General features: G+C 27.5%; 4 protein-coding genes across 8 annotated transcripts in view; 3 read left to right on the forward strand and 1 right to left on the reverse strand.

Annotated features, from left to right (window-relative positions):
- LOC111622297 (methionine synthase-like) overlaps positions 1-16,123 on the reverse strand; it is a 35,346-nt gene extending 19,223 nt beyond the window's left edge. For 2 of the 4 annotated variants that reach the window (XM_023364657.1, XM_023364655.1), the window contains exons 1-12: positions 16,084-16,123; positions 15,676-15,745; positions 14,278-14,370; positions 10,978-11,084; positions 9,634-9,693; positions 8,849-8,943; positions 7,755-7,855; positions 6,660-6,721; positions 6,445-6,592; positions 4,321-4,433; positions 2,816-2,956; positions 908-1,093 (exon numbers count right to left, since the gene is read on the reverse strand). In XM_023364657.1, the coding sequence (XP_023220425.1) occupies positions 908-1,093; positions 2,816-2,956; positions 4,321-4,433; positions 6,445-6,592; positions 6,660-6,721; positions 7,755-7,855; positions 8,849-8,943; positions 9,634-9,693; positions 10,978-11,084; positions 14,278-14,370; positions 15,676-15,745; positions 16,084-16,095 (1,188 nt within the window). In that variant the 5' untranslated portion in view covers positions 16,096-16,123. Of the gene's footprint in view, positions 1-907; positions 1,094-2,815; positions 2,957-4,320; positions 4,434-6,444; positions 6,593-6,659; positions 6,722-7,754; positions 7,856-8,848; positions 8,944-9,633; positions 9,694-10,977; positions 11,085-11,960; positions 12,056-12,745; positions 12,806-14,089; positions 14,197-14,277; positions 14,371-15,675; positions 15,746-16,083 lie in introns of those variants that run through there. The other 2 variants (XM_023364656.1, XM_023364658.1) reach the window with 2 other exon arrangements.
- Positions 16,124-16,177: 54 nt separating this feature from the next.
- LOC111622299 lies at positions 16,178-21,523 on the forward strand. Its single transcript, XM_023364659.1, has 4 exons — positions 16,178-17,324; positions 18,474-18,640; positions 20,598-20,916; positions 21,435-21,523. The coding sequence occupies exons 1-4, from the start codon at positions 17,168-17,170 to the stop codon at positions 21,506-21,508; spliced, it is 717 nt and encodes a 238-aa protein (XP_023220427.1). The 5' UTR covers positions 16,178-17,167; the 3' UTR covers positions 21,509-21,523.
- Positions 21,524-22,217: 694 nt separating this feature from the next.
- LOC111622275 lies at positions 22,218-24,224 on the forward strand. The gene is made up of 3 exons (XM_023364627.1): positions 22,218-22,541; positions 23,060-23,113; positions 23,776-24,224. Exons 1-3 carry the CDS (start codon positions 22,229-22,231, stop codon positions 23,826-23,828), a joined length of 420 nt encoding a protein of 139 aa, XP_023220395.1. The 5' UTR covers positions 22,218-22,228; the 3' UTR covers positions 23,829-24,224.
- A 311-nt stretch (positions 24,225-24,535) lies between these two features.
- Positions 24,536-26,088, forward strand: LOC111622276. Of its 2 annotated transcripts, none has more exons than XM_023364628.1 (2): positions 24,536-24,644; positions 25,149-26,087. In XM_023364628.1, the coding sequence occupies exon 2, from the start codon at positions 25,171-25,173 to the stop codon at positions 25,894-25,896; it is 726 nt and encodes a 241-aa protein (XP_023220396.1). In that variant the 5' UTR covers positions 24,536-24,644; positions 25,149-25,170; the 3' UTR covers positions 25,897-26,087. The 2 variants fall into 2 exon arrangements, with proteins under 2 accessions (XP_023220396.1, XP_023220397.1); XM_023364629.1 differs by having other exon boundaries at positions 24,617-24,752; positions 25,149-26,088.
- The last annotated feature ends 68 nt before the right edge of the window (positions 26,089-26,156 follow it).

The raw sequence follows: 26,156 nt of genomic DNA on the forward strand, positions 1-26,156 counted from the left end.
TAGCACATTCAGATCAATGTCAGATATCAGGGTACCCATCAAGAACATATTTTACAAACAAATAGTTGTGCAAAATGGTGTGGACAGTCTGATTGATCCTGCCAGAGTTGATCACATGATTCGACTTTTGCTACTAGTTGATGTCAAGATCTAACCATCAGTATTCCGTGCACTTTTACTCGAGGATAAAATGGTGGATGTTTATCCAGTGAGCTCTGGCTTAACACTTAAAATATGATAAATCAGTTAGCGCTTCTTGATAAATTAATAACTGGATTGCCAATTTTTCAAAAAATCTAACAAACTGTTTATATAAGCCATCTCCAGCACTTCACCCAGAATTATTGTTAGTTGCATATTGATAATCATTCTTTACAATGGTGATCTAGAATTTGATTATAATTTTGACAGGAAAAAAGAATTAGTTTTAATTTGTTCTTATACAGTACATGTAAAATACATTAGATACAAAAACATCTTCACTTCCACCCTATCCAGCATAAGGAACTAACAAATAATCTTCCTTTGCAGCGACAACCTTTTATTGTAGCTATGACTCTGCTACAATATGCAAAACAGTTAAAAATGTTCACTGATGATAAGCCATAAAAGTTTGTAAAAACTATATACTAAATTACTAAATATAAACTACTATAATTTATATTTGCTATAGCAAGCCAAATTTATATTGCTATAGCAAGCCAAATGATCACTATAATGAATTGGACTACTTTATCGCTATTAATAATTAAATAATCGCTATTAAGTAATTTGATATTAAAAGTAGGCATTAGGTGCCATCTCTTATTAAATGTTTTATAAATATTTTTTAATTACTAAAGATTGACATATTAGACTACTTTAAATAAAAATTAAATTCTACAGTATTTGTAATTTGGCCACTTACTTGTCCAACTTCATCAAAAGCCATAACAACAATGGCACCTCCATATTTAGAAATACATCGTGCCTTTGATAAAAAGTCTTCCTCTCCTTCTTTTAAACTTATAGAATTTATTATACATTTGCCTTGTGTACATTTCAGGCCCATTTCTATGATATTAAAATTGGATGAATCTATGCAAAGTGGAACCTATAAATATATACATGATTACAATATATACATGATAGAGGAAGGACATATATATGCACATTTACATATACTATGTGTATATACATACACTTATCAAATTGTACTTCTCTGTTCAATTATATTCCAGAATAGAATGTATATGTATAATAAATGATAATTGGTAAAAAACTCTGAGCAGAAACCTTATCAATACTGATTTTAATGGGACAGATGTAACTCAGATGACAAATAAGATTCAACAAACAGTATTTTAAACGCTACACCAAATATAATATAATAATAGACAAAGTAACCGTCAGATAGTTCATGTGGCCGTATGCAAGACAGGATATTCATCTGTTAAATTTTACTACGTTCTTACCAGGTTTAAAAATTCAATATTCCCACCTACTACCCTACATTCGAAAAGAACAGTTGACATGGGTAGAGTCACCAGTTCCATACCTTAGTCCCCTCTCTATATGCATTTATTGCATCTTAAAAAACATGGCCACCTCCTGCCTCTCTCCATACAGCCAACTTTAAGTGGCTTATCTGTAATGATACGGACAGGCTCTCTCTTCCTGAGAATTCTGGGCTTTATGCTATACCCCTTTCACACCCAAAACACACTATATCGACACTATGACCAGAATGCCGTTGAGTTATTTAGTGGAGCACCAACAGAATATCACAAAATGTAGATGCTTCATAGAGCTGACTAAAAAAGTCATAGAGACCAAACCACACTCCTCAAATGTTGTGCCAATTGTAGAGTATTATTTATTTGGGAAACCCTCCTCACTTCCATCTTGCGCACATGCAATACACCCAAACTCAAGCTTCCTATCTTGTGGATCACACTTTAAACTTTTCAACTACCCTATTCATTTGTTTTATAACAAATGCTCCACAGACTCATGACATAAAACATGTTTTGAGAGTTCTGTTGCATCTTTTATTTTTATTTGTCTTTTGTTTCAAATTTTTTACTCTTTTTCATATTCATGAGCCTTGAATTCCAATGCGAATTTTAAATGTATAAACGTTGAGAATATTATAATGCACACAGTGACATTCTGTTCCAAAATTTGAGATGTTCATTAGCCTGATGATGATTTTGTGTCGTTGAAAGTACTTGTGTTAAAAAAAGGATTTTAATATCATCTAACATATTATTTGACTCACTGTTTAAATGTATTATTTTCTATACATAATATATTCAAATTACTTATATCTATTAAACACTTAAACCAAGGTGATGTTTGATACTATAATCTTATTGTAGCTTCATGTTCTTTAATTCATTGATTGTTTTAAAACAATATAAGAAGAGAAATAAATCATAAAAAGTTGTACACATTTAGAATCATATGGGTGTTTTCAAGAACTACCAAATATTTACTTTATGAAATTCTATTCTGTTTGAATTTATGAATCACAGAAAAGAAAAACCCATTGGGGATGTGTGTACAATCAAATCCAAAAAAGCAATCCTTGCATCCTTCCAATCCACTTTAGTAAATGTAAAATTGAGAAAACGGCAGAGAACAATTGAATAAAGTATAGAACTCTTCATCAGAACCCTCCCATGTCAGAAGTACATTATTAATATACCACAAGTAGAGAAGAGGTTACTGTACAGTAAAAATTCTATTCTATTCATTATCAATTTGTATAAATTTATTTTTTCATTTATATATTAGTACAAACTTATAAGTAATAACATATAATTTATCTTACTCTTGCAATGTCAGGTTCCGTCGCAATCAGATTCAAAAACATTTTCATAGCGTACAACCCATCAATCATTCCGTCATCCATGTTAATATCTAAAATCTGTGCCCCCATTTCCACTTGTTGCTTGGCAATTTCAAGTGCATCCTTTATCAATTATAAATTTAAAGTCTCAATTATTGTATTTTATATTAAGTAATTTAAATAATATGAAGTATTTAATCTAAAAATTCCTAATAACAATAGAATGATATCTAGATTCTTATAATTTAAACATAGATTTATTATCTTTAGATCTAATTAGTCTAATTTTAAAAATTTACCATTTTTGCTTATGAAAACATATACACAGCTTCTTTCAAACATATAATTATCATATATATGATAGTTATAATCATTATATTGATTAGTGATGTGAAAGTATGTACTATACTGTACATCATACATTGTGCCTATTTTGCATGTGTATCTACTTTCATGTAAAACATATTAAAGATTTACTTATATGCAAAAATTTATTAAATATTCTTTTGATGTTTATAGTCAAAGAAGACTTGTCGACAACTGGACGTAGCTGCTTGCCAGATTTATTTATTTACAAGTAAATGGAAAAGTTCGAAGAAAATTGATTTCCGCTCCCAGATAATCAACCCCAAAAAGAAATAACACAAGTTTAAAAGTTAAAATAAGTTAAAAAACACACAAATTAAGAACAAAAAAAACATAACAGATAAAAAAGTAATAACAATAGGAAATTAAAATTAAGTTACAGTACACTTATAAAACTTTGTTTATTGTAATCAGAATTCTAGTTATTATTTTCATGTAAAGATGTATTTTTATGCTGTCTTTTTGCATTATCAACCTCGATATGTGGCTAATAATGCATAATATTTGCAGATATCAGTCTTAACCAGTGCTTTAAATGTTAGTCATTTTAATTTTTATTTGTTTACAGTGCTGCAGTTTAAACTGCTGACACTTATCACTTCAATTATATGCTGAATGAATTACTATTAATTAACAATAATAAATCTTCAAATTATACATTTATTAATTGATTTAGTATTGTCATTTTAATGCCAAAATCAATACGAATAATGAAAATTCTGATTTCACACATATTTACCTACCCTATTTAATGTTCTTAATTTGTTATCATCATCATCATCAATTAAGTTGAGTTTAAAGTGACTATATTAAATAAATGTGAGACTTCAATAAGTTGTCATTTGTAGTGTGGAAAAAAAAATAAAGAACTGTGTTAATATTTCATGCTTTTATGTTTACATTTACAATTCAGTAATCCACTTTAACTTACAAATGAAGAATACATAAATTTCAAAATATTCTTTCCTAAAATAGCTGTTGGATATTAATATGTTAAAACCATTACAGACATTCATCATCATAATTTCATTTCAAATTGAAAAATAAAGAGATGAAAGGACCTTATAAAATTATAAGAGAATAATTACAGTTAAACAAGATATAATATTTTACAATCTTACCCGAAACTGGTTATTACGTATAAGTCGGGCAAATCTCTTGCTTCCGGCAACATTACATCTCTCTCCAATATTTATGAATAATGTCTGAGGACCAATCCTTGCCGGTTCTAAACCTTTAAAATATTAATGTAAAATATTAATATTAATTAACGTCTTACATTATATATGTGACTATCAATAGAAATAAACTTATTAAAGTTCTTATAATTGCATTGTAATTTTAAAGGGACCTAAATAATATTACATGTTAAAATAAGATTGTTTATCATTGAAAAATAAACAAAAATATTCCTGTATATTCTATTTCTTTTATATTCTAATGAGCTATAGTTATCAACATTGTTCAAAGCACACTATTACAATATCAAACTTAATCTGATAGTTAGCTATGCAAAAATACACCTTATCTAAGTGCTGGTTGTTGGCTATATTTTATGTTATCACTTCCTGCTTATATTGTTTATGGAGAAAGGCTTCGTTTATGTGTTAGTAAATGGCATTATTGACAACTTATTAATTTCTTTGATCAAGATGTTAAACTCCATGAGTTATTTCTGATAAAGCTGACAAAATCTAGACAGCTGTTAAAACAAGGGGATTGCTACCCACATAAAGTTAATCTATGAAGTTTAATCTTACAATCCTCTCCCTATCTCACACGTCACCCCTCTTTTAACACATGGATGGCAATCCCCTTGTTTTAATATCTATGCTTTATCCACAAAGGTCAGTTAGCTTGGCAGTGCATGTTTAACATGACTGAAAATGTTTTCTCTTTTGTAAAATTGTGCTGGAGAGTGGTTTCATGTGCTGTTTAATGTTAATTGCATTAATAATGAAATTTGTTCATGGATGCAAAATATTAAAATCTTTTGCAGATCCAGGAACAAATTTCATGAAAGGTGAACCCTTCAAAAAATTTTCAGGGGCGGTATGGTTTTCCATTATGGCGCTGGATGTCTTACATCAGGAGTCAGCAACAAGCACCCTCGGTGAGATTTTTATGCACCCTCATTATATTACACACATCACCTCACTTTGTTAATGCATTTTCCAAATGTAAAACATATTATTGAAAGTTTGGTTAACAAAACATTTAATACTACATCATATATAAAAATTATGGAGAATCTTTCAGAAGAATTTCTTCCCGATTTGCAGATTTTACAAAATTAGAATTTGTTGTAATATTTTTGTTAATCCGTTTAACATGTCTTCTGATAATGCTTCTGCTGTGATTGGCAAATATTTTGAGCTTAGTAATACGGATGAAATAGAATTAGAAATAATAAATCGATATTGTTTTAAAAGCATGTCATAATGATAACATTAACATACTTTGGAATTTACTTCATTAACATAAATATCTTATTTTAAGAAAGTGTGCACTAATAATTTGTTTATATTTTGCAACTATGTGTAATTGCGAATGTTTGTTTTCAAATATAATGTATCTAAAAACGAAATATCGATCAACACTCAGATTTTAATTTACAAAACTGTTTAAGAACATGTAATTCTAATTATACTCCCATTATAACAAATTAACAGAAGATTTGCAATGACAAGTGTCACACCGAACCATTTGTCATTGTTTGTTTTGCATTTATAATTTAAGTATATGTACAGTAAAGCATCGATTATCCGAATACCGATCAACTGAAACATCGGTTAACCAAAAGCATTCCAGATGGCAAATTCAAATTTCCAATAGTTCTGTGGCGGTGCAGCACTCTCCCCCTCCCTGCCAACCTAAACTGTAGACATACTTTAATGTACTACTTTATGTAAGGTGTGTAAGACGTGTGATATGAAATATATATAGTGTTTAATATATTTTTTCGTAAATGATCAGTTATCCAAACAACCCCAGTCCCAAATTATTTTGGATAATCAATGCTCTACTGTAATTATATTTCTTGAAATAAAACCTTTTTTTTTAATAAAAGTTGTTTTTCCATGCGTCTGCAATAAATTTTGAATTTACATTGCGCCTTATTGACAAAACGGTTGCTGACCGCTGCCTTAGATAATTAGTCTAACTTATAACAATAATTTAATCAGTATGTCCCAAAATTTACAGATTTATAAAATTAAGATAAATATAATTTTAATGATAAATACCAGATAATAAAAGATGGTCCGAATAAATGTTTTCTAAACACCTTCGAGGTTTGTAATGTTTAACGGCTTCAGAAATGGCTTCTATGTGTTTCGGCCTGGTTCCACAACAACCGCCAACTATATTTATAAGACCATCATGTGCAAATGCCTGAAAATTATTTGATATATGCCATGTTAAATATTAATAAATATTAGAAAGAGTAATGAAAAATTACTTGTAGACATTCTGCCATCTGCTCTGGAGTTTGGTCATATTCACCAAATGCATTTGGTAAACCTAAAAATAAGTAAAAAATATATTAACTGACATTGCTGAATGCTAATGAAAATATTACTGTGATTGAATATAGAAAAAAAAAAAAAGGGAGAGGCAAATGCCCTGTTTGCACCTTCTGCACACACCTATGCTTGAGACCACTTTTGTATACATGACATATATTTCTAATACAATTTAACACACTTCTCTTTAATAATGTAAAGTTAAAGTTCTTTAAAAAATATATATCTTAACCCCAAGAATTTTTGAGGGTGGTCTATTCCAGATAAGTCAAGCCATGTCTCTCATCATACAACTGTCTCGTTGTGGGCTTGGCCAAACCCATATTGAATATGATTAAAAAGGCCATCTTAGTGCTAAAGGCAGAAATAATAAAATAAAAATAAAATATACTAAGAATGTTTGAAGATTTCATACTTTTATTAATTCCTATCTTCAAATATATTTTTCATTATTTTATACAATTAATAATAATGGTAAAATTGAAGAGATTTCAAATTTCAATGAAAATTTTTGTGCTGGTAGTAAATATAAATTCACTCTCAGTGGTAAAAAAAATCAATCAAAACTTTATTTTTCTTAGTAACCAAACATAATGGGTGAATCAAGTATTAACATACAGGAAAAGTGTTTATTTTAGTATATAATCATTTAGAAGTTACAAAATATACTCTATAAGGATGTAATTTAACTAAATAATGAATATATGGAACTATACATATTAATGAATCATTCCACTTAAGGAATGCATGTATATGTTTTCCAAGAGTGGAAAGATTCATTCAAATGGTAACACATTTGATGTTATTTGTACTGTACATATTTATCACAAATTCAATCCTTCAGGTAGCCCATGAGCACATGTTTTACCTGGTATGCCATAAGCTGTAACCTCCAAATTTGTATAAAATGAAAAATCTGGGATCCTCAGAATCATAGTAATCAATCCAGTAACCAAATCTAACCACTGTCATGTGTATGTAAACTTATTAAAATAAGACAAACAAATAAATATTATGAGACAAGAAATTACCTGCATTTGGATAACATATAACAAACGAAGTGGTGTTCTTGCCGATTGTTTCAATAAAGGGACGCATTTCGACCGCACCCAAGGCACAATTTAATCCAAGACTGTTTAAAAATGAAAAAAACAAACTGTTTGTTTTAATTTATAAACAAATTATGAATATGAAGAGTAATTATAAATATTAATTCTTCAAGTATTCGTGATATTTATATTTTAGCATTTTCAATTTGACATTAATAAATTATGAAAGACTAATATACAGATGTATACATATAAAGAACATATTCAAATATTCTATAAAATACAGGAAAAATAAATAAATTCTATGAACAATTAAAGTATAAACAATAATATGAAACAAACCACACTAAAGAACCATAATTAACTCCAGAAAAAATACTTTAATCATGGAAAATAAGGATTATTTATTTTTGTTTTTGATCCTCAATGGATCTTCTTCAGATCTTGTGTTTATGAATTGGTATGCTCTGGAGTTAATTATGGTTTTTAGAGTGTTTTATTTCATATAAGCCAGTCTTGAGAAATCTTGAAAAGTATCAACAATAAAACAGAAGTTTGTATATAGTCAATTGGGGCCTCCAGCCCGAGCTATCCAAATCTGGTCTCGATTTTCATCTACCTTACTGTGTTCTCGAGATTAATGAATGACAGACAGCCAACAGATGGACTACAGTTGAAAAATCTGTGATTTTAAAACCACAGCCCAGTAAAATTAGTTACTGGGCTGCAGTTTCAACAATAATTAAAATTATAAGATGAATTTTGACAAATAATTATTAAAAATTTAATTCTTCCTTATATATTTTATATATTATATGTATCCTTATATTTAATTTTTCCATCTAATACTTTAGAATTTCAATTTTGAAAGACAAAAGAAACAACTAAGGTCTATCATCAACACTTTCTTATAAAATATATTGAATATTATGGAATTAACTGAATATAAAAGATTTACCTTTAACCTCACTCTTATTTAATAAAATTTTAGAGTTTTAAAATGTTAATTAAAATTTAGCAAAGTAAATACAGTAATATAAACTTTTAAAATAAATATTAAAATTATTAATAATTACCACATAGGTTTTACATGCGATACACTTATTACAAAGGCTTCGCAAGTCTGTCCGGATAATGTTCTTCCACTTTTATCAACAATCGTGCCCGATATCTATTTTCAATGTATTAATAGTTAAAATAGTAATTAATATCAAACAATTTACAACTTTCTTCATTAAGATAATTAAAAATTATTGCAAACAAAAAAATTAACATTTAACAACTACTGGTTGAATATATAAAGTATATTTCTCATTTATGACCAGTCTCTGGGAAAATCAAGGATTGCCACTTATGGGAGGTTTAATAATGTTAATAATACATTTAATATTTTATTAAACGTATATTATATTTTTTATTTGTGCCATCATCGGAAGGAAGTCCTGTAATGTTTTGCATAGAGAGGCGAACGAGCAACCTCTAATAAAAGGTCAACTCTGCCATAAGACTGTTATTTTCCCGAGACGTGAGAAAGGACATCGGAAGACTCATTATTGTATAGTCTTAAATTGTTTACTAATTTTACAATTAATGTCCTGGCAATTTTAAAATTAAATTTCAATAGTAATTTGTTAATGATAAAGTTATTACTTTATCAATATTTAATATACAATTTACACAGAAAATTGTAAATTAAATATATAACAAGAACTATAAGTGAAAACAGATACATACAGAAATTATAATTAGTGACAATAACAATTAACTTTCTGGGTTTAAAAAAAGATAATCAATAGTTCTTCAAAAAATTTTTAATGTATTAATATAAATTTTCAAAAAATATTAAATATAAGATACTTACAAAAACAGGAACTCTCTGATAATTTTTTTCAAATAAAGTTTCAACAGCAAAGATTGCAGCCTTTCAAACAAAATAATAATAATTAAATTTCTGTTCAAATTTTTAATTATTATTAATTAATATAAGTTTTTGAATATCTTGATAAGTTAAAATGAATCAAAACAAAAATTAATAATATGTAATAAAAACATAAGTATTTATTATATTTACACTATTAGCTTTCCTCTGTATTATAGGATAAATAAGTAAACAAGATAAGTATTTATGTAGTAACACAATGCTAATTTTTGTCATTTTTCCATGTATCACTGGATAATATACTCTTTCGGTACATTAAACAAACAATTAGTAATTGAAAAAAGTCAACAATTGACTGATGTAGAAAAAAATGTATTAAAGTATACTTCCGCAATTATAATTTTATTAAAAAATAAATAAACCAGCTTGCTATAGGATCTTTGAACTTCAGTATAATTTTATTTGGATTTGGATTTATTAATATAACAATAGTAACTTAATATAGAAGTTATATAGAATCAGAAAATTTTTCTCACAGTATGAAGAATAAGGCATATTTATTTAATAAAATAAAAATTTATATATTAAAGTTTAATTAAGACAAAATATATAATTAATCTAAAATAAAAAATTAGTTAACAAAAAAAATCTTGAAGTTTTAGTAGTTTAAAATAAATTATAATTTTGTTAGGTAGTGTTGCTAAGTTAAGGATTTTCAAGCTAAATTTAGGTATTTTGAGCATAGGAAATAAGAATTTGCAATTAGCGTTTATGGTTTTTTTCTCTGATATTTATATTTTAATTAAATTCTTATTTATCATTTTATAATGGTATTTATTACTTCAGCTGTTTTCATTATTTTTTCTAGCCTAATTTATAAAAAAAAAAGTTAGCGTGACATTTTAAAAACTTATAATAGCAGATATCTGAACATTTCAAACCAATTAATGAATTTACGTATAAAATATATCTCATATAATGCTGTTTTTCGTAAAAATTACTCAATTTTACACTAATTAACAAGATTACGTGAGGTCTGTTGTACTTTAAATACAATAAAACTGATACACGTCAGAAAATATTTCAAATAATAAAGGATCATTTTTAATTTTAAATTAATAATTATCAAAACTATATTTATACATCTTAATTTTGTTTATTTTTATAATCTATTTTTAATCAAATTTATTGTCAAAAGTAAAAACAAATATTTCACTTACTTCTTTATTTTTTGCTTTGTTGGAATAAAATCAGAATAAAATTTAAAATCAGTGTATGTAATTGAATTTTTAAAGAAAAGTTCGAGATTATTAATAAAATTGTTACCTTTGCATTTGCCGTGTCAAAAATTGTTTCAATTAATAAAATATCACAACCGCCATCAAGAAGACCACGAGCTTGTTCCAAATAAGCTTCAACTAATTCATCAAAATCTTAAAATATAAACAGAAATACATTTTTTATCATACAATATNTGTATACATATAAAGAACATATTCAAATATTCTATAAAATACAGGAAAAATAAATAAATTCTATGAACAATTAAAGTATAAACAATAATATGAAACAAACCACACTAAAGAACCATAATTAACTCCAGAAAAAATACTTTAATCATGGAAAATAAGGATTATTTATTTTTGTTTTTGATCCTCAATGGATCTTCTTCAGATCTTGTGTTTATGAATTGGTATGCTCTGGAGTTAATTATGGTTTTTAGAGTGTTTTATTTCATATAAGCCAGTCTTGAGAAATCTTGAAAAGTATCAACAATAAAACAGAAGTTTGTATATAGTCAATTGGGGCCTCCAGCCCGAGCTATCCAAATCTGGTCTCGATTTTCATCTACCTTACTGTGTTCTCGAGATTAATGAATGACAGACAGCCAACAGATGGACTACAGTTGAAAAATCTGTGATTTTAAAACCACAGCCCAGTAAAATTAGTTACTGGGCTGCAGTTTCAACAATAATTAAAATTATAAGATGAATTTTGACAAATAATTATTAAAAATTTAATTCTTCCTTATATATTTTATATATTATATGTATCCTTATATTTAATTTTTCCATCTAATACTTTAGAATTTCAATTTTGAAAGACAAAAGAAACAACTAAGGTCTATCATCAACACTTTCTTATAAAATATATTGAATATTATGGAATTAACTGAATATAAAAGATTTACCTTTAACCTCACTCTTATTTAATAAAATTTTAGAGTTTTAAAATGTTAATTAAAATTTAGCAAAGTAAATACAGTAATATAAACTTTTAAAATAAATATTAAAATTATTAATAATTACCACATAGGTTTTACATGCGATACACTTATTACAAAGGCTTCGCAAGTCTGTCCGGATAATGTTCTTCCACTTTTATCAACAATCGTGCCCGATATCTATTTTCAATGTATTAATAGTTAAAATAGTAATTAATATCAAACAATTTACAACTTTCTTCATTAAGATAATTAAAAATTATTGCAAACAAAAAAATTAACATTTAACAACTACTGGTTGAATATATAAAGTATATTTCTCATTTATGACCAGTCTCTGGGAAAATCAAGGATTGCCACTTATGGGAGGTTTAATAATGTTAATAATACATTTAATATTTTATTAAACGTATATTATATTTTTTATTTGTGCCATCATCGGAAGGAAGTCCTGTAATGTTTTGCATAGAGAGGCGAACGAGCAACCTCTAATAAAAGGTCAACTCTGCCATAAGACTGTTATTTTCCCGAGACGTGAGAAAGGACATCGGAAGACTCATTATTGTATAGTCTTAAATTGTTTACTAATTTTACAATTAATGTCCTGGCAATTTTAAAATTAAATTTCAATAGTAATTTGTTAATGATAAAGTTATTACTTTATCAATATTTAATATACAATTTACACAGAAAATTGTAAATTAAATATATAACAAGAACTATAAGTGAAAACAGATACATACAGAAATTATAATTAGTGACAATAACAATTAACTTTCTGGGTTTAAAAAAAGATAATCAATAGTTCTTCAAAAAATTTTTAATGTATTAATATAAATTTTCAAAAAATATTAAATATAAGATACTTACAAAAACAGGAACTCTCTGATAATTTTTTTCAAATAAAGTTTCAACAGCAAAGATTGCAGCCTTTCAAACAAAATAATAATAATTAAATTTCTGTTCAAATTTTTAATTATTATTAATTAATATAAGTTTTTGAATATCTTGATAAGTTAAAATGAATCAAAACAAAAATTAATAATATGTAATAAAAACATAAGTATTTATTATATTTACACTATTAGCTTTCCTCTGTATTATAGGATAAATAAGTAAACAAGATAAGTATTTATGTAGTAACACAATGCTAATTTTTGTCATTTTTCCATGTATCACTGGATAATATACTCTTTCGGTACATTAAACAAACAATTAGTAATTGAAAAAAGTCAACAATTGACTGATGTAGAAAAAAATGTATTAAAGTATACTTCCGCAATTATAATTTTATTAAAAAATAAATAAACCAGCTTGCTATAGGATCTTTGAACTTCAGTATAATTTTATTTGGATTTGGATTTATTAATATAACAATAGTAACTTAATATAGAAGTTATATAGAATCAGAAAATTTTTCTCACAGTATGAAGAATAAGGCATATTTATTTAATAAAATAAAAATTTATATATTAAAGTTTAATTAAGACAAAATATATAATTAATCTAAAATAAAAAATTAGTTAACAAAAAAAATCTTGAAGTTTTAGTAGTTTAAAATAAATTATAATTTTGTTAGGTAGTGTTGCTAAGTTAAGGATTTTCAAGCTAAATTTAGGTATTTTGAGCATAGGAAATAAGAATTTGCAATTAGCGTTTATGGTTTTTTTCTCTGATGTTTATATTTTAATTAAATTCTTATTTATCATTTTATAATGGTATTTATTACTTCAGCTGTTTTCATTATTTTTTCTAGCCTAATTTATAAAAAAAAAAGTTAGTGTGACATTTTAAAAACTTATAATAGCAGATATCTGAACATTTCAAACCAATTAATGAATTTACGTATAAAATATATCTCATATAATGCTGTTTTTCGTAAAAATTACTCAATTTTACACTAATTAACAAGATTACGTGAGGTCTGTTGTACTTTAAATACAATAAAACTGATACACGTCAGAAAATATTTCAAATAATAAAGGATCATTTTTAATTTTAAATTAATAATTATCAAAACTATATTTATACATCTTAATTTTGTTTATTTTTATAATCTATTTTTAATCAAATTTATTGTCAAAAGTAAAAACAAATATTTCACTTACTTCTTTATTTTTTGCTTTGTTGGAATAAAATCAGAATAAAATTTAAAATCAGTGTATGTAATTGAATTTTTAAAGAAAAGTTCGAGATTATTAATAAAATTGTTACCTTTGCATTTGCCGTGTCAAAAATTGTTTCAATTAATAAAATATCACAACCGCCATCAAGAAGACCACAAGCTTGTTCCAAATAAGCTTCAACTAATTCATCAAAATCTTAAAATATAAACAGAAATACATTTTTTATCATACAATATTTTTTTTATAAATAAAAGGACTAACAAGACTGATATTAACTAATATTCCTATATTCTGGATATTCTACTGAAGGAGAAATGGATAGAGTCTTGTTTGTAGGACCCATTGATCCAGCAACATACCGAGGTATACCTGTAAGATTAGTTTTAAAACTTTTTCAAAATAAAAGCACTAATAATACTAAAATGTTTTATCAGAAATCAAAAAACTATAATTACAATTTATATTTAAAAATATGATGTTATCTGATTAAATTAAATGATTAAATGTAAAAATTGTTTGTGACAGGATACCATTTGCATTATGATTAGGTGATTACAATAATACCCCAAACTTACGCGATAGGTGGGACCGAGTGATAACCGCGTAACTCGTGGTATAATTTTGCAATTTGTGTAAAATCCAAGTCCGATGTATGTAAGCTAATAAATGTTCTCATTAATCTTATCTCGTCTTTTAATTCATTCACGGTTTCAAGAAATCACCACATAGAGTCTCTCAAGTCGCCGTAGATATAACAAACACAGAAATAAATAACACAAAATAAATTGTAGCTATGTGTTGATTCCGCGTGACATGGCCGAACATGTAAGCTGAACAATAGTTCCACTTACATGTACAGTTACTTGTGAGGGGAGTGAGTAATCAAGAGTTGCATGGCACTCAAACAAAAGACAAATTGACGAGATTTGAAAATCGCATAACTCCGGGTTCGCGTAAGTCGAGATAGCGTAAGTCAAGGTATTACTGTATATAACTGATAGTAAAATTATAATATACGAAGTTTAGAAATTTATTTACATAGATCTTATAATTTGCTTTAAGTTTTTATTATTGGATGATAGGAAGAGAAACAAACATGCAAACAATTTTGAATAATTTACCATCTTCAGGCATAATTTGTTATATAGTAATGTCTTATTCCCTATTCATAGCAAACAAGATTTTAGAAATAATGTAAGAAAAGTTAAAACTAAACTATCAGAAAATATCCACCTAGAGAAATTATTAGCACAATAAAAAAAATTACAGATTTATAGGACAAACGTAAAAACTAATGTAATAAATGCAGATAATGCTAAGTCACAACTGAATGCATGGAAAAGGCCACTTCAACATAAATGTGAAGTTTTTCATATAACTTTGTGTTTTATTTAACTGATAACTGTTTTATTTTAATTATTCTGTAATATTCTCCTACAGCAAGACGTTCATTTAATGTTTAATTTATTGTATTCAACATATATGTTATCTTCCGTATCCATCCATCCTTCTGTTGAAAGATGATAAATAATGTTTTCATGTTTGTTTTTCTTCCTGTGCTTCAATTAAAGCAGTAGTCTGTTGTGTATTATTAAATAAATTCATAAAATATATCTTTCAAACACTATAATATAAATATAAATTATTATATTAAATTTGTTTTTAATAACAAACCTGTTTTATTAAATATATCATTGCATGCTTTTCTAGCAAGTTCTGCTGCTTCTCTATTTAGTCGATAAACCTGTAAATAATTAGCGAGCAAATTAAAAATAGGAATATTTTTCATGATTTAAATAGAATAATTAAATAATAGAAAATATATACAGTGATTATTTTTTTATGATACTTTATTTCACAAAGCATTAGTTATTTGAAATATATTAAATCAGATTAATTTTACATTTAAATGATATATAATAAGATTTATAGTGGAACTGAAGTGATGGCATCTAAGTGCAAAAGGTTAAAAATCTATCCGAAGTATTCATGTATTTTTTACAATGCTTATTAGTTTCTACAAGTAATCTTTAAAAGAATGCTAAATTTTATTTTAATTCTATTTAAAATAACTATAAATACCAAATGCTCCATCTTATAGTCAGCCTGTGCAATAGAAGTACTACTGNCTAACTTAAAGCAGAAGTAGCTTAACTGTCTTTTAACAAAGCGGCTTTACTAGGAAATGCACCCATTATATTTTGTGCTAACTATCAGTTTGTGCTAGGGTTGTCAACTGTTCAGAATTTTGGTTACTTTTGAAAAATCGTTTGGAAATATTATGAAAAAATACGAGGAGGAGTTTTTTAATTACCCCTTTTTCCTCATTAAAAGTTTCATTAATTGTATTCTGAATTATTTTCATTTCCATTAGTTTACTTTTTTCCTGTTTTCTATTTTTGTCTCCACCCTGTGAACACTAAGAGGGCCTGATTTAATAATAATCATTGCTGTCAAGTCCACAATGTCATCAGAAGCAGGATGATAAGGGATGGATGGTCTTGGAGTATCCGGAAATGAAAAATTTCTGGAGGTTTTCAACCCATCTGGATTCATTACTGGATCCCAAGAGCAGTAGGCTGACACCATAATTGCTTGAGCTATCCAGTTGTCTGATGATGATGATTGTCAAGAGAAGAAGAAAATTTTCCTAAGATTGTAGGCTTTCTTTTGCTCATCACTGTGTTTAAGTTGTATTTTTTCTCACAATATGTTCAGAATTTAATATTTTGAAAGTTGATAACCTGAGCTTGTGCAGTCTTTAATAATGTGACCAAAGCACGAGATGGCTCTTGACATATCTAAGATGAATTATCTATAAAAAATGTCCTGGGATCAACTCTAGATTTGAATCAACTTGCCATTCCAATGGACTTAGAATGATAGGTTGCAAACCATCTTGCAGCGTTTTCTTACGTTTATACTATTACTTGAACACTAATACAGATATACCTTGCTTCATGCAACTTCATTTAATATTGTTTAACTCATACAATATGTACTAGAAGATTCAATTAATATGCAATGATTCAATATAATGCAGTCACTACAACTATAAAAATTAAATATGCCAATACTTTACAGTATTCAGTAATAATATAATTTTGCTTTAAATTCAGTTTTAATTAAATTTGTTACAAAAAGTATTTTTATTATTATTAAATTGATGATAAAGTTTTTATTGTTCTTTCAGGAATTAAATACATTTACAAAGAAATACAGCAAAAGAGCTTTAAATACTAATTGGGATAAATATGAAGAAAAAACAGAGACGTCCGAAGAATTGGCCGGAATGGACTTTCAAACTGCATTGAACTGTTCAAGTAAATCTGTTTTTAATACTCATTTTTCTTTTCTTTTAAATGTAATTGTGGAGAAAAATTTGTACAAATTTTTAAGATGTTTCTTCATAGATATTGAGGACTTTATTACAGAATTTGTCTGTGTTGTGTTTGTATCTCTAAGTTCCTGCATAAAATGAATTATATAGTGAAACAAAAACAAATGCTTTTTTAAGATTATTGTGAATGGATTAAATCCTGTGCTGAAATAACAAACACATTTTGCAAAATTTCTCTGAATTACTGCACTATTGCATAATTGCTACTATAACCTTAATTGTCTTGAATGTAGGGGATTTAAGACATTCTAGAATTCTGCATTTCTTCTTTATGAAATCTGTTGACTTATTTTAGAATTGTAACTACCTCTTATTTGTAATTTCTCTTTCAAATACATGTTATACTTGCACAACACTTTTGAAATATAATTGCACTATTTCTGTTGTGTGCTCCAATCTGTTTTGATAGAAACCAAATATACATGCAAAAATGTTACATGCATTTCATAAATATTTTCATGAATGAGACTTCATGTAATCACGCTTTAGTGAACACACGCTATATATTATACAGTGTACACAAACCGTAGTGGTTTTCAGGACTTTCTTATGAGAGGGCTAGAATTAGGATTATTATTTACTATATTTTGCCATGTATAATGCACACCCACATTTTTGGCCCAAACTTTCAGGAAAATCACCTTTTGTTCATAATCATAAATAAAAAAATTAAAAACATTTATACAGGTACAGAATTAGTACTACTAGTGTATAATACAAATCCTTATTTTTCTCTCACAAATATGGGCAAATAAGTGTGCATTATACACAGAAAAATATAGTAATTAACTAGAATCTTGTTGTTTGAGTGGGGCATTATCTTCTTGCCCTTCTGTTTAAGAATATTCAGAAAAGTAAATATATAAAAATTATAAACTGATCTAAAATACATCTGAATTTTGAATAAATTTATTGTTAATTTATAGATATTAAATTTCAATTGGCATCAAAAGGTTCTGTACGGTTTGTTACTATTTATTACTTATATTTGTTATAATGTATTCAATGATTATTTTTTGATAAAAATAACACAATGAAATTATATTCTTATAGTTACATTCTCTTATTTCAGGTAGTGCTGTTTCACAGCTAAAGTTAGAAGAAGAAAAAACTTGGGATGAAGAATTTTTAAAAATTGATTCAAATGATTTCACTTCAATTAACTGTGATAATTTGATTCAAGCTTTAGAATGCATTCCTTTTCATGATAGAATGGCTATTTCTGAAAATTTTTTTATGGTAAGTAGTTATAGGATCCAGATCTACTAGCTCTATTTTGTCATAAGGCAATCTTGTAGAATTATCTTGCAGATTGTCTTACGAATAACAGTTTTAAATACAGTTGTTACATGATCATATATGGATGAGAGAAATCTTTTAACTAAAAAGAAAATTCAGAAATGTGCATAAAGTTAAAAAATTCAAACTATGATACCGAATAGGATCGTAAGCTTCAAAATTTGAACTTCAAGGGAGTCACTAATGTTTAAATATTGTAATTTTTTAATGATGTTTTTATTATAATGTGTATTATTAAACTCAGATGAATTTTTCTTAACACAGTTTACTAGTTTGATTTCAGTGGCAATCTGATGCCGACCACTGGCCTAGCCCATGATAGCATAGAAATAAAACATTGTTAATGCCTAAGGATGGAAACTATTTAATAAAAAAAATTACTACAGAAATAATCTTTTATGTAATATTTTAATTTAAACTCTATTCTATGCAGGCTTATTTATATTTATTGTTACTGTCTTGATGTTTAGTTATGATTAGATTCTTTACCAAAGTTAATTTTTATGAGTTGTTATTTCTCTGTTGTAACATATATTTTCATGATAAGTAAAGTAAATTCCCATTGTTGTGTTTTTTATATCCACATCATCTTCAACATTGTTAGTCTGACTTTCTTTGAGATTGCTGCTTTATTTCATGAAATGAACTTGGAGTGAAATACAGGTATCCATTGATTAATTTAATATGGTTAATTAATTCCTCGATCCTGCTGTGTATATCAAAATTTGCTTAATCAGATTATGGTATCTATGTTAAGTAAAGACAGCAGGTAAAGCCATGTAAATTAAAACTTCTGCTGCATATGTAAAGGGACTGCCACAATTAATTTCGTGCTTTATGCCTACATCACCCCTAAGGGACTATATTTTTGACTTATTCAATCACTACATACCATATATTCTGTATATATAAGACCCTGTAACTGTTAAATCTCACCTACAGCTATCATGTAGAAAAATATGCTTAATTTTCACTGATTTTTGTAACTTAGAAATAGTGAAATTATATTTGTTCTTAATTATGTCACTGCTTTTACTATCATAACATATATCTACCTAAAATTTTTTTAAACTATTATTAAAAGTAAAAAAATAATAATAAATTATAGGCAGTCATTCATATAGAAACAGATACAAGAAATCCTCGTTAATTTGAACTTGGATAGTTCGAAATTCCGTTAGTTCATAACTGATATTTTATCCCGGCCAGGAATACAGGGATTTAAATGTTAAGGAATTGAGTTAGTTCGAAATGTGGCTACTTCAAAATTCTGTCCAAACTGTGATAAGAGTATTAAGTGTCATTTAGATCAAAGTGCCACAAAACTGTAAGAACAATTGACCAAAAACAACTCTAATCTGGTCAATATGGCTTTACTTTTACAGTAACACATTTTTGGGTGTCACCTTACACATAGACTATCCTTTTATTTTCTTATTTCATAAAATACGGCTGTTTACGAAATGGCAATATTGGGCTACAAGTAGCAGATTGAGAATTTGTAGACTTTAGATTACTACATTTGGGCAACTTTAAGAATAATTTGGGCTAAATTTCGAGGAATTCTGTTTTACTTTATATAAAACCTATCTGGAAGCCTGTGAGATCACTGGATAAATCTATTTACCTGCAGTTTATTTATATTATTATTAATTAATGAAAATAGCATTTTGTATACGTAGCCATATTTCATTTCTTTAATAAATTACATCAGTTATATGATATTTACATATGCAGAAGATGTAAATCTCAGATGATTTGAAGTCGCAATTATTTCCTCCCTTGAATTTCGAATTAACAAGGATTTCCTGTACATAATTCTAAATATTCATTAATACATACATCTTCAATCATTAAAGTTATTAATAGTATATTTTTTATTTTGTATTTGTTTTAGGATAATATGGTGAATGAATTTAATAGTGATGCTGAACATCAGAGAAAAATCTATATTCCTCCAAAGATATCTAGAATAGTTCCTAAACAAACAGAACTCGAAAATCAGAGTCGTCAGAAAGAAAGTGATGTAAAGAACATAATAGAATCTCTTACAAATTGCCTCATTCTCAAAGATGAAATGAAGGATGATAAAAATAAGAAAAATATGTTTGTATCTGAGAATGTTGATGATGACGACGACGACACACTAGAAATGTTACTTTCGTTAACTGAAGAAAAGCATAATTCAAAGAAAGTAACACTTCCTTCCACTTCAGGTAAATATATTAATTTTTCTTTTTAAGCTCTTATAAATTGGCAAGTGGTGAGTGGCAGACCACTTGTGAAAAATTCCTGAGATGGCTTGCCTGAATTTGATTCTGGGTTCCCAGAGTGGTGGGCTGATGCCTTAACTTTCTTGGGCATAAGTCCACTTACTAAATTTAGTTTGTTGCTCATTCTACAACTATTGTTTACAATGTCATTTATGGAGTCATTTACAAGATTCAATGTGTCTATTCTGAAGCTTCACACATGCTGTATCATATTTCATATGGTTTTTTAAAAATGTAATTTCAAAACAGAAATTGAGGTTTTAAATCTTTTTAAATTGGGGAAAAAATCAAATATGATATTTAACTTATTTCATTTGTAATTCTAAAGCAAAGACTATTGACTAAAACAAAGTAGATACAGTATATTTTGATGTAAGTTTTAACATTTATACTAGTTATATATTTTAGATGCATGTTTGTAAGTCTTAAAGATAATTATATTTTAATCATTTTAATTACAGAAAGTACAAGTACAAATGTACAATTAGAAAACAAACCTGCAGATAAACCATTAGGTAAGTATTCAAATCAATAGAGTAGTTAATCTTATTTTAAATTTACTTAAATAAATCTTAAGTTTAATTGAGCGTTTAAGTTCATTGAAGTTAATTGGAATTCTGCTCTTTCTAAATTCTCTTACTTGAGATATTCAGTCAGCTTTAAATATTATGAACCAAAAAAAAAAAAAGATAAAAATGATAACTTTTAATACTTTTGCAATGGTTACAGATGATAGAAAATTTACGAAATCATTAAAATTATAATATACGGTGTCTTCCAAACAGAATGCTATCATTTTAAATTATTGTAATTATGTTAATTATTATCCGAGAATGTTGTAAAGTACATTAGAACATTGAAAAACAGTTTAAGTTTCACATTTGCCCATTACAATTTCTCAATGCATTAACCTTTTGTCATCACTCGGCATGTCCGACCGATACTCAAATTCTTCCCATGCTCGCTATGGTATATGTTGTTACCCGTCCTACAATTGCCATAATTCTATGGCTCCGGTAGATTTCTCCCGTCGCAGCGAGTCCGACTTTGCAAACTTCCGAACATTTGAATGCAGGTGGGAAACAAAATTCGGATGGTTATTTGGTCAATCAACGTACAGTACATTGCATACTTTTCAGATAATTATTATAATATAATTACATTAATTTAAAATGGTAGCATTTATTTTAAAGACAGATATTAAATGATAATGTTTAGAAATATATTTTTTATTTTGTATTTGTTTTAGGATAATATGGTGAATGAATTTAATAGTGATGCTGAACATCAGAGAAAAATCTATATTCCTCCAAAGATATCTAGAATAGTTCCTAAACAAACAGAACTCGAAAATCAGAGTCGTCAGAAAGAAAGTGATGTAAAGAACATAATAGAATCTCTTACAAATTGCCTCATTCTCAAAGATGAAATGAAGGATGATAAAAATAAGAAAAATATGTTTGTATCTGAGAATGTTGATGATGACGACGACGACACACTAGAAATGTTACTTTCGTTAACTGAAGAAAAGCATAATTCAAAGAAAGTAACACTTCCTTCCACTTCAGGTAAATATATTAATTTTTCTTTTTAAGCTCTTATAAATTGGCAAGTGGTGAGTGGCAGACCACTTGTGAAAAATTCCTGAGATGGCTTGCCTGAATTTGATTCTGGGTTCCCAGAGTGGTGGGCTGATGCCTTAACTTTCTTGGGCATAAGTCCACTTACTAAATTTAGTTTGTTGCTCATTCTACAACTATTGTTTACAATGTCATTTATGGAGTCATTTACAAGATTCAATGTGTCTATTCTGAAGCTTCACACATGCTGTATCATATTTCATATGGTTTTTTAAAAATGTAATTTCAAAACAGAAATTGAGGTTTTAAATCTTTTTAAATTGGGGAAAAAATCAAATATGATATTTAACTTATTTCATTTGTAATTCTAAAGCAAAGACTATTGACTAAAACAAAGTAGATACAGTATATTTTGATGTAAGTTTTAACATTTATACTAGTTATATATTTTAGATGCATGTTTGTAAGTCTTAAAGATAATTATATTTTAATCATTTTAATTACAGAAAGTACAAGTACAAATGTACAATTAGAAAACAAACCTGCAGATAAACCATTAGGTAAGTATTCAAATCAATAGAGTAGTTAATCTTATTTTAAATTTACTTAAATAAATCTTAAGTTTAATTGAGCGTTTAAGTTCATTGAAGTTAATTGGAATTCTGCTCTTTCTAAATTCTCTTACTTGAGATATTCAGTCAGCTTTAAATATTATGAACCAAAAAAAAAAAAAAAAAAATGATAAAAGANTGTAAAGTACATTAGAACATTGAAAAACAGTTTAAGTTTCACATTTGCCCATTACAATTTCTCAATGCATTAACCTTTTGTCATCACTCGGCATGTCCGACCGATACTCAAATTCTTCCCATGCTCGCTATGGTATATGTTGTTACCCGTCCTACAATTGCCATAATTCTATGGCTCCGGTAGATTTCTCCCGTCGCAGCGAGTCCGACTTTGCAAACTTCCGAACATTTGAATGCAGGTGGGAAACAAAATTCGGATGGTTATTTGGTCAATCAACGTACAGTACATTGCATACTTTTCAGATAATTATTATAATATAATTACATTAATTTAAAATGGTAGCATTTATTTTAAAGACAGATATTAAATGATAATGTTTAGAAATATATTTTTTATTTTCACTTATTTTATATTGATAGTTCTGTAATCAATTTTAAGATAAGTATTTTAGTTTGGTATATTTTATTTACAGAAAAATCAGATATGAGTTTGAATGACTGGTTGGACAGCATTGTAGAAGATTAAAATCAACTTATTGTTAATTCTGAATGATGTTTTATCTATTAAAAAAAAACAAAAATTGTATAGATAATATTTAATAAATTATTTACATTTCAGTTTTTCAGATCTAGTGTACACTTGTATATAAAATCTTAATTGTTCTTTATGTATACTCCCTGCGAAAAGACTTAAAAATTCATATTTTATGAATAGTTTTATTTAATAAAAATTTATAAACTTTACAATAACCTGTTCACTAATTTCTGTTAGCAGTTTTCATGTCAACATAGAACTTGAAACAAATGAAATGTGTGTCCAGGATTTTCGGAATTACACATTTACCAAAGTAATGAAAATTAATGCGTTATATTAAGCGATGGCAAGTGAAACAAAGATTAAAACTACTGATCGGTGATTTCTATTCTGTTTATTGTAAAGACAAATAGAAATCCTTAATATTTAGTGTAATTTGGGTAGAGGAAGAATTACTAATGTACTGTACATAAGTTTTGACGGTACGTGTTACTCGCATCACGAATGATTTGTTTTAAGGAGTGAACAAAATTACGAGAGTTTTAGTATTATAAAACAAAAAGTTCTCGCTTATAGACTACATCTATTAATATTTATGCTTTATCTCTTAATATCTTAGTAATATTTTTATTAGTTTAAATACGTAAAAAATTAAACATTTCAACACAGACATTCAAAATAATTTAAATTTCGAAAAATTCAGATTAGAATTTTAACTTTTGAATATTCGAATTGCGTTAATTTTGTACGTTTTAAGTTCTAAACGACGGTTTTCGTTATTTTGAAATAACTGAATTCTCGTTAACGGTAATTTTGATTTGTTTATTTTAAATATATAAATATATATATTCCTTAGACGATAAGATTACAATAATTACAATTGTAATACAGAAGAAAACTATTTTTTACTATACGGTAAGTGCTCATTGTTAATGAAAACGTATTAAAAATTTATGATGATTCAATTTTTGGGGGCTCAGGGCTTAAGCCCTATTAGTTCCTATGTAGATCCGTTCCTGCAGATAAAGATTTTTTTCAAATACAGTACTTCGTGTGTAATGACAAGCTTGGCAGGGGTGGCTCAGACGTCAGTTTTTCGGGCCTCGAACCAAGGCCTTGCATTCACGGGGGCCCGAACTGCTGCTGCTACATAAAAATTGATTAATACTTAAAATTTACATAGAACCTTTGAAGCGCTTATAGGTTACTGGCATTACACTCGTATAATTGTTATAATATTAAAGAATAATTCAAAACAGGTAATTTTTATACATTGCTATGTGCATTAACTGAAGAAAATTTGTTAATTAGGTTGTTTGTAAAGAGAAGGAATATGAGCACGAACGAAGACAATACTCAAGTAGATGCTGTTACTAATAACGAAGTACAGTCCGACTTAAATCCTAACGAATTGAATTTAGAAAAAGAATTAGAAGAAAGTGAAAAAACGAAAAAGGTAGAAAACGAGGAGACGAAACACGAGATAGGAGCATCTCCGAAAACCAAGAAAAGAAAGAAAAAGAATATCCATAACGTCGAAACGAGGGACTTTATAAACAGGAATTTGGTGTATATATACACTTCTTTCTTCTTTTCGTTTATTATACTATTAAGTATTCTATTGGTCTCGGGAGTACTCGATTTATTTTATGATTCCACTGAAGTATTTCAAGATTGCAAACGTTTACCCACCTCAGTTGCTCCCGAAAATTACGCTTTGGAAATGAAAGTTGATCTGGATGAGACTATTTTGGGTTTCAGTGGCACAGTCAATATCAGTATCTTGTGCATAGAAGCGACCGATGTGGTGGTTCTTAATTCCAACCGTTTAAAAATACACGATAAAAGCATTTCGTTGAAGGATAAAGATTCGAATACTTTCATCGAAATTCGAAGTGTTTACGAAAGAGACCAGTTTCTTAGTCTAGAACTCGGCAAGAAATTGAAGGTTGGAGGAAAATATCAAATTTATATCAAGTACGAAGGCATGTTAAGTAAAAGAGGACTAGGATTTTTTGCAGTTCCGTTACAAAGATCCGATGGTAATGTTCAGTTGTAAGTATTCTACGACTTTTCCATTTTCTAAATTAAAACGTATAGAGTTTAAATATATTTAAACGACGAAATAATTAGTTATCATTAGACCTAATTGCATTATTACACAGAAGTTAGTTAATCCCAGATAATCCGGAATTATCCGATAATACTCCGGTATGAAACTATTGAATACTAATACAGTCGCCCTCTTATAACACTGTTGATTATTCCGTTCTATACGAATTCCATGTTGTACGAGTCACTTAGATTTTACAAATACGT

This window comes from Centruroides sculpturatus, unplaced genomic scaffold (assembly GCF_000671375.1).
Source record: "Centruroides sculpturatus isolate CEXI.00-Female unplaced genomic scaffold, Cexi_2.0 scaffold337, whole genome shotgun sequence".
Taxonomy (NCBI): Eukaryota; Metazoa; Arthropoda; class Arachnida; order Scorpiones; family Buthidae; genus Centruroides; species Centruroides sculpturatus.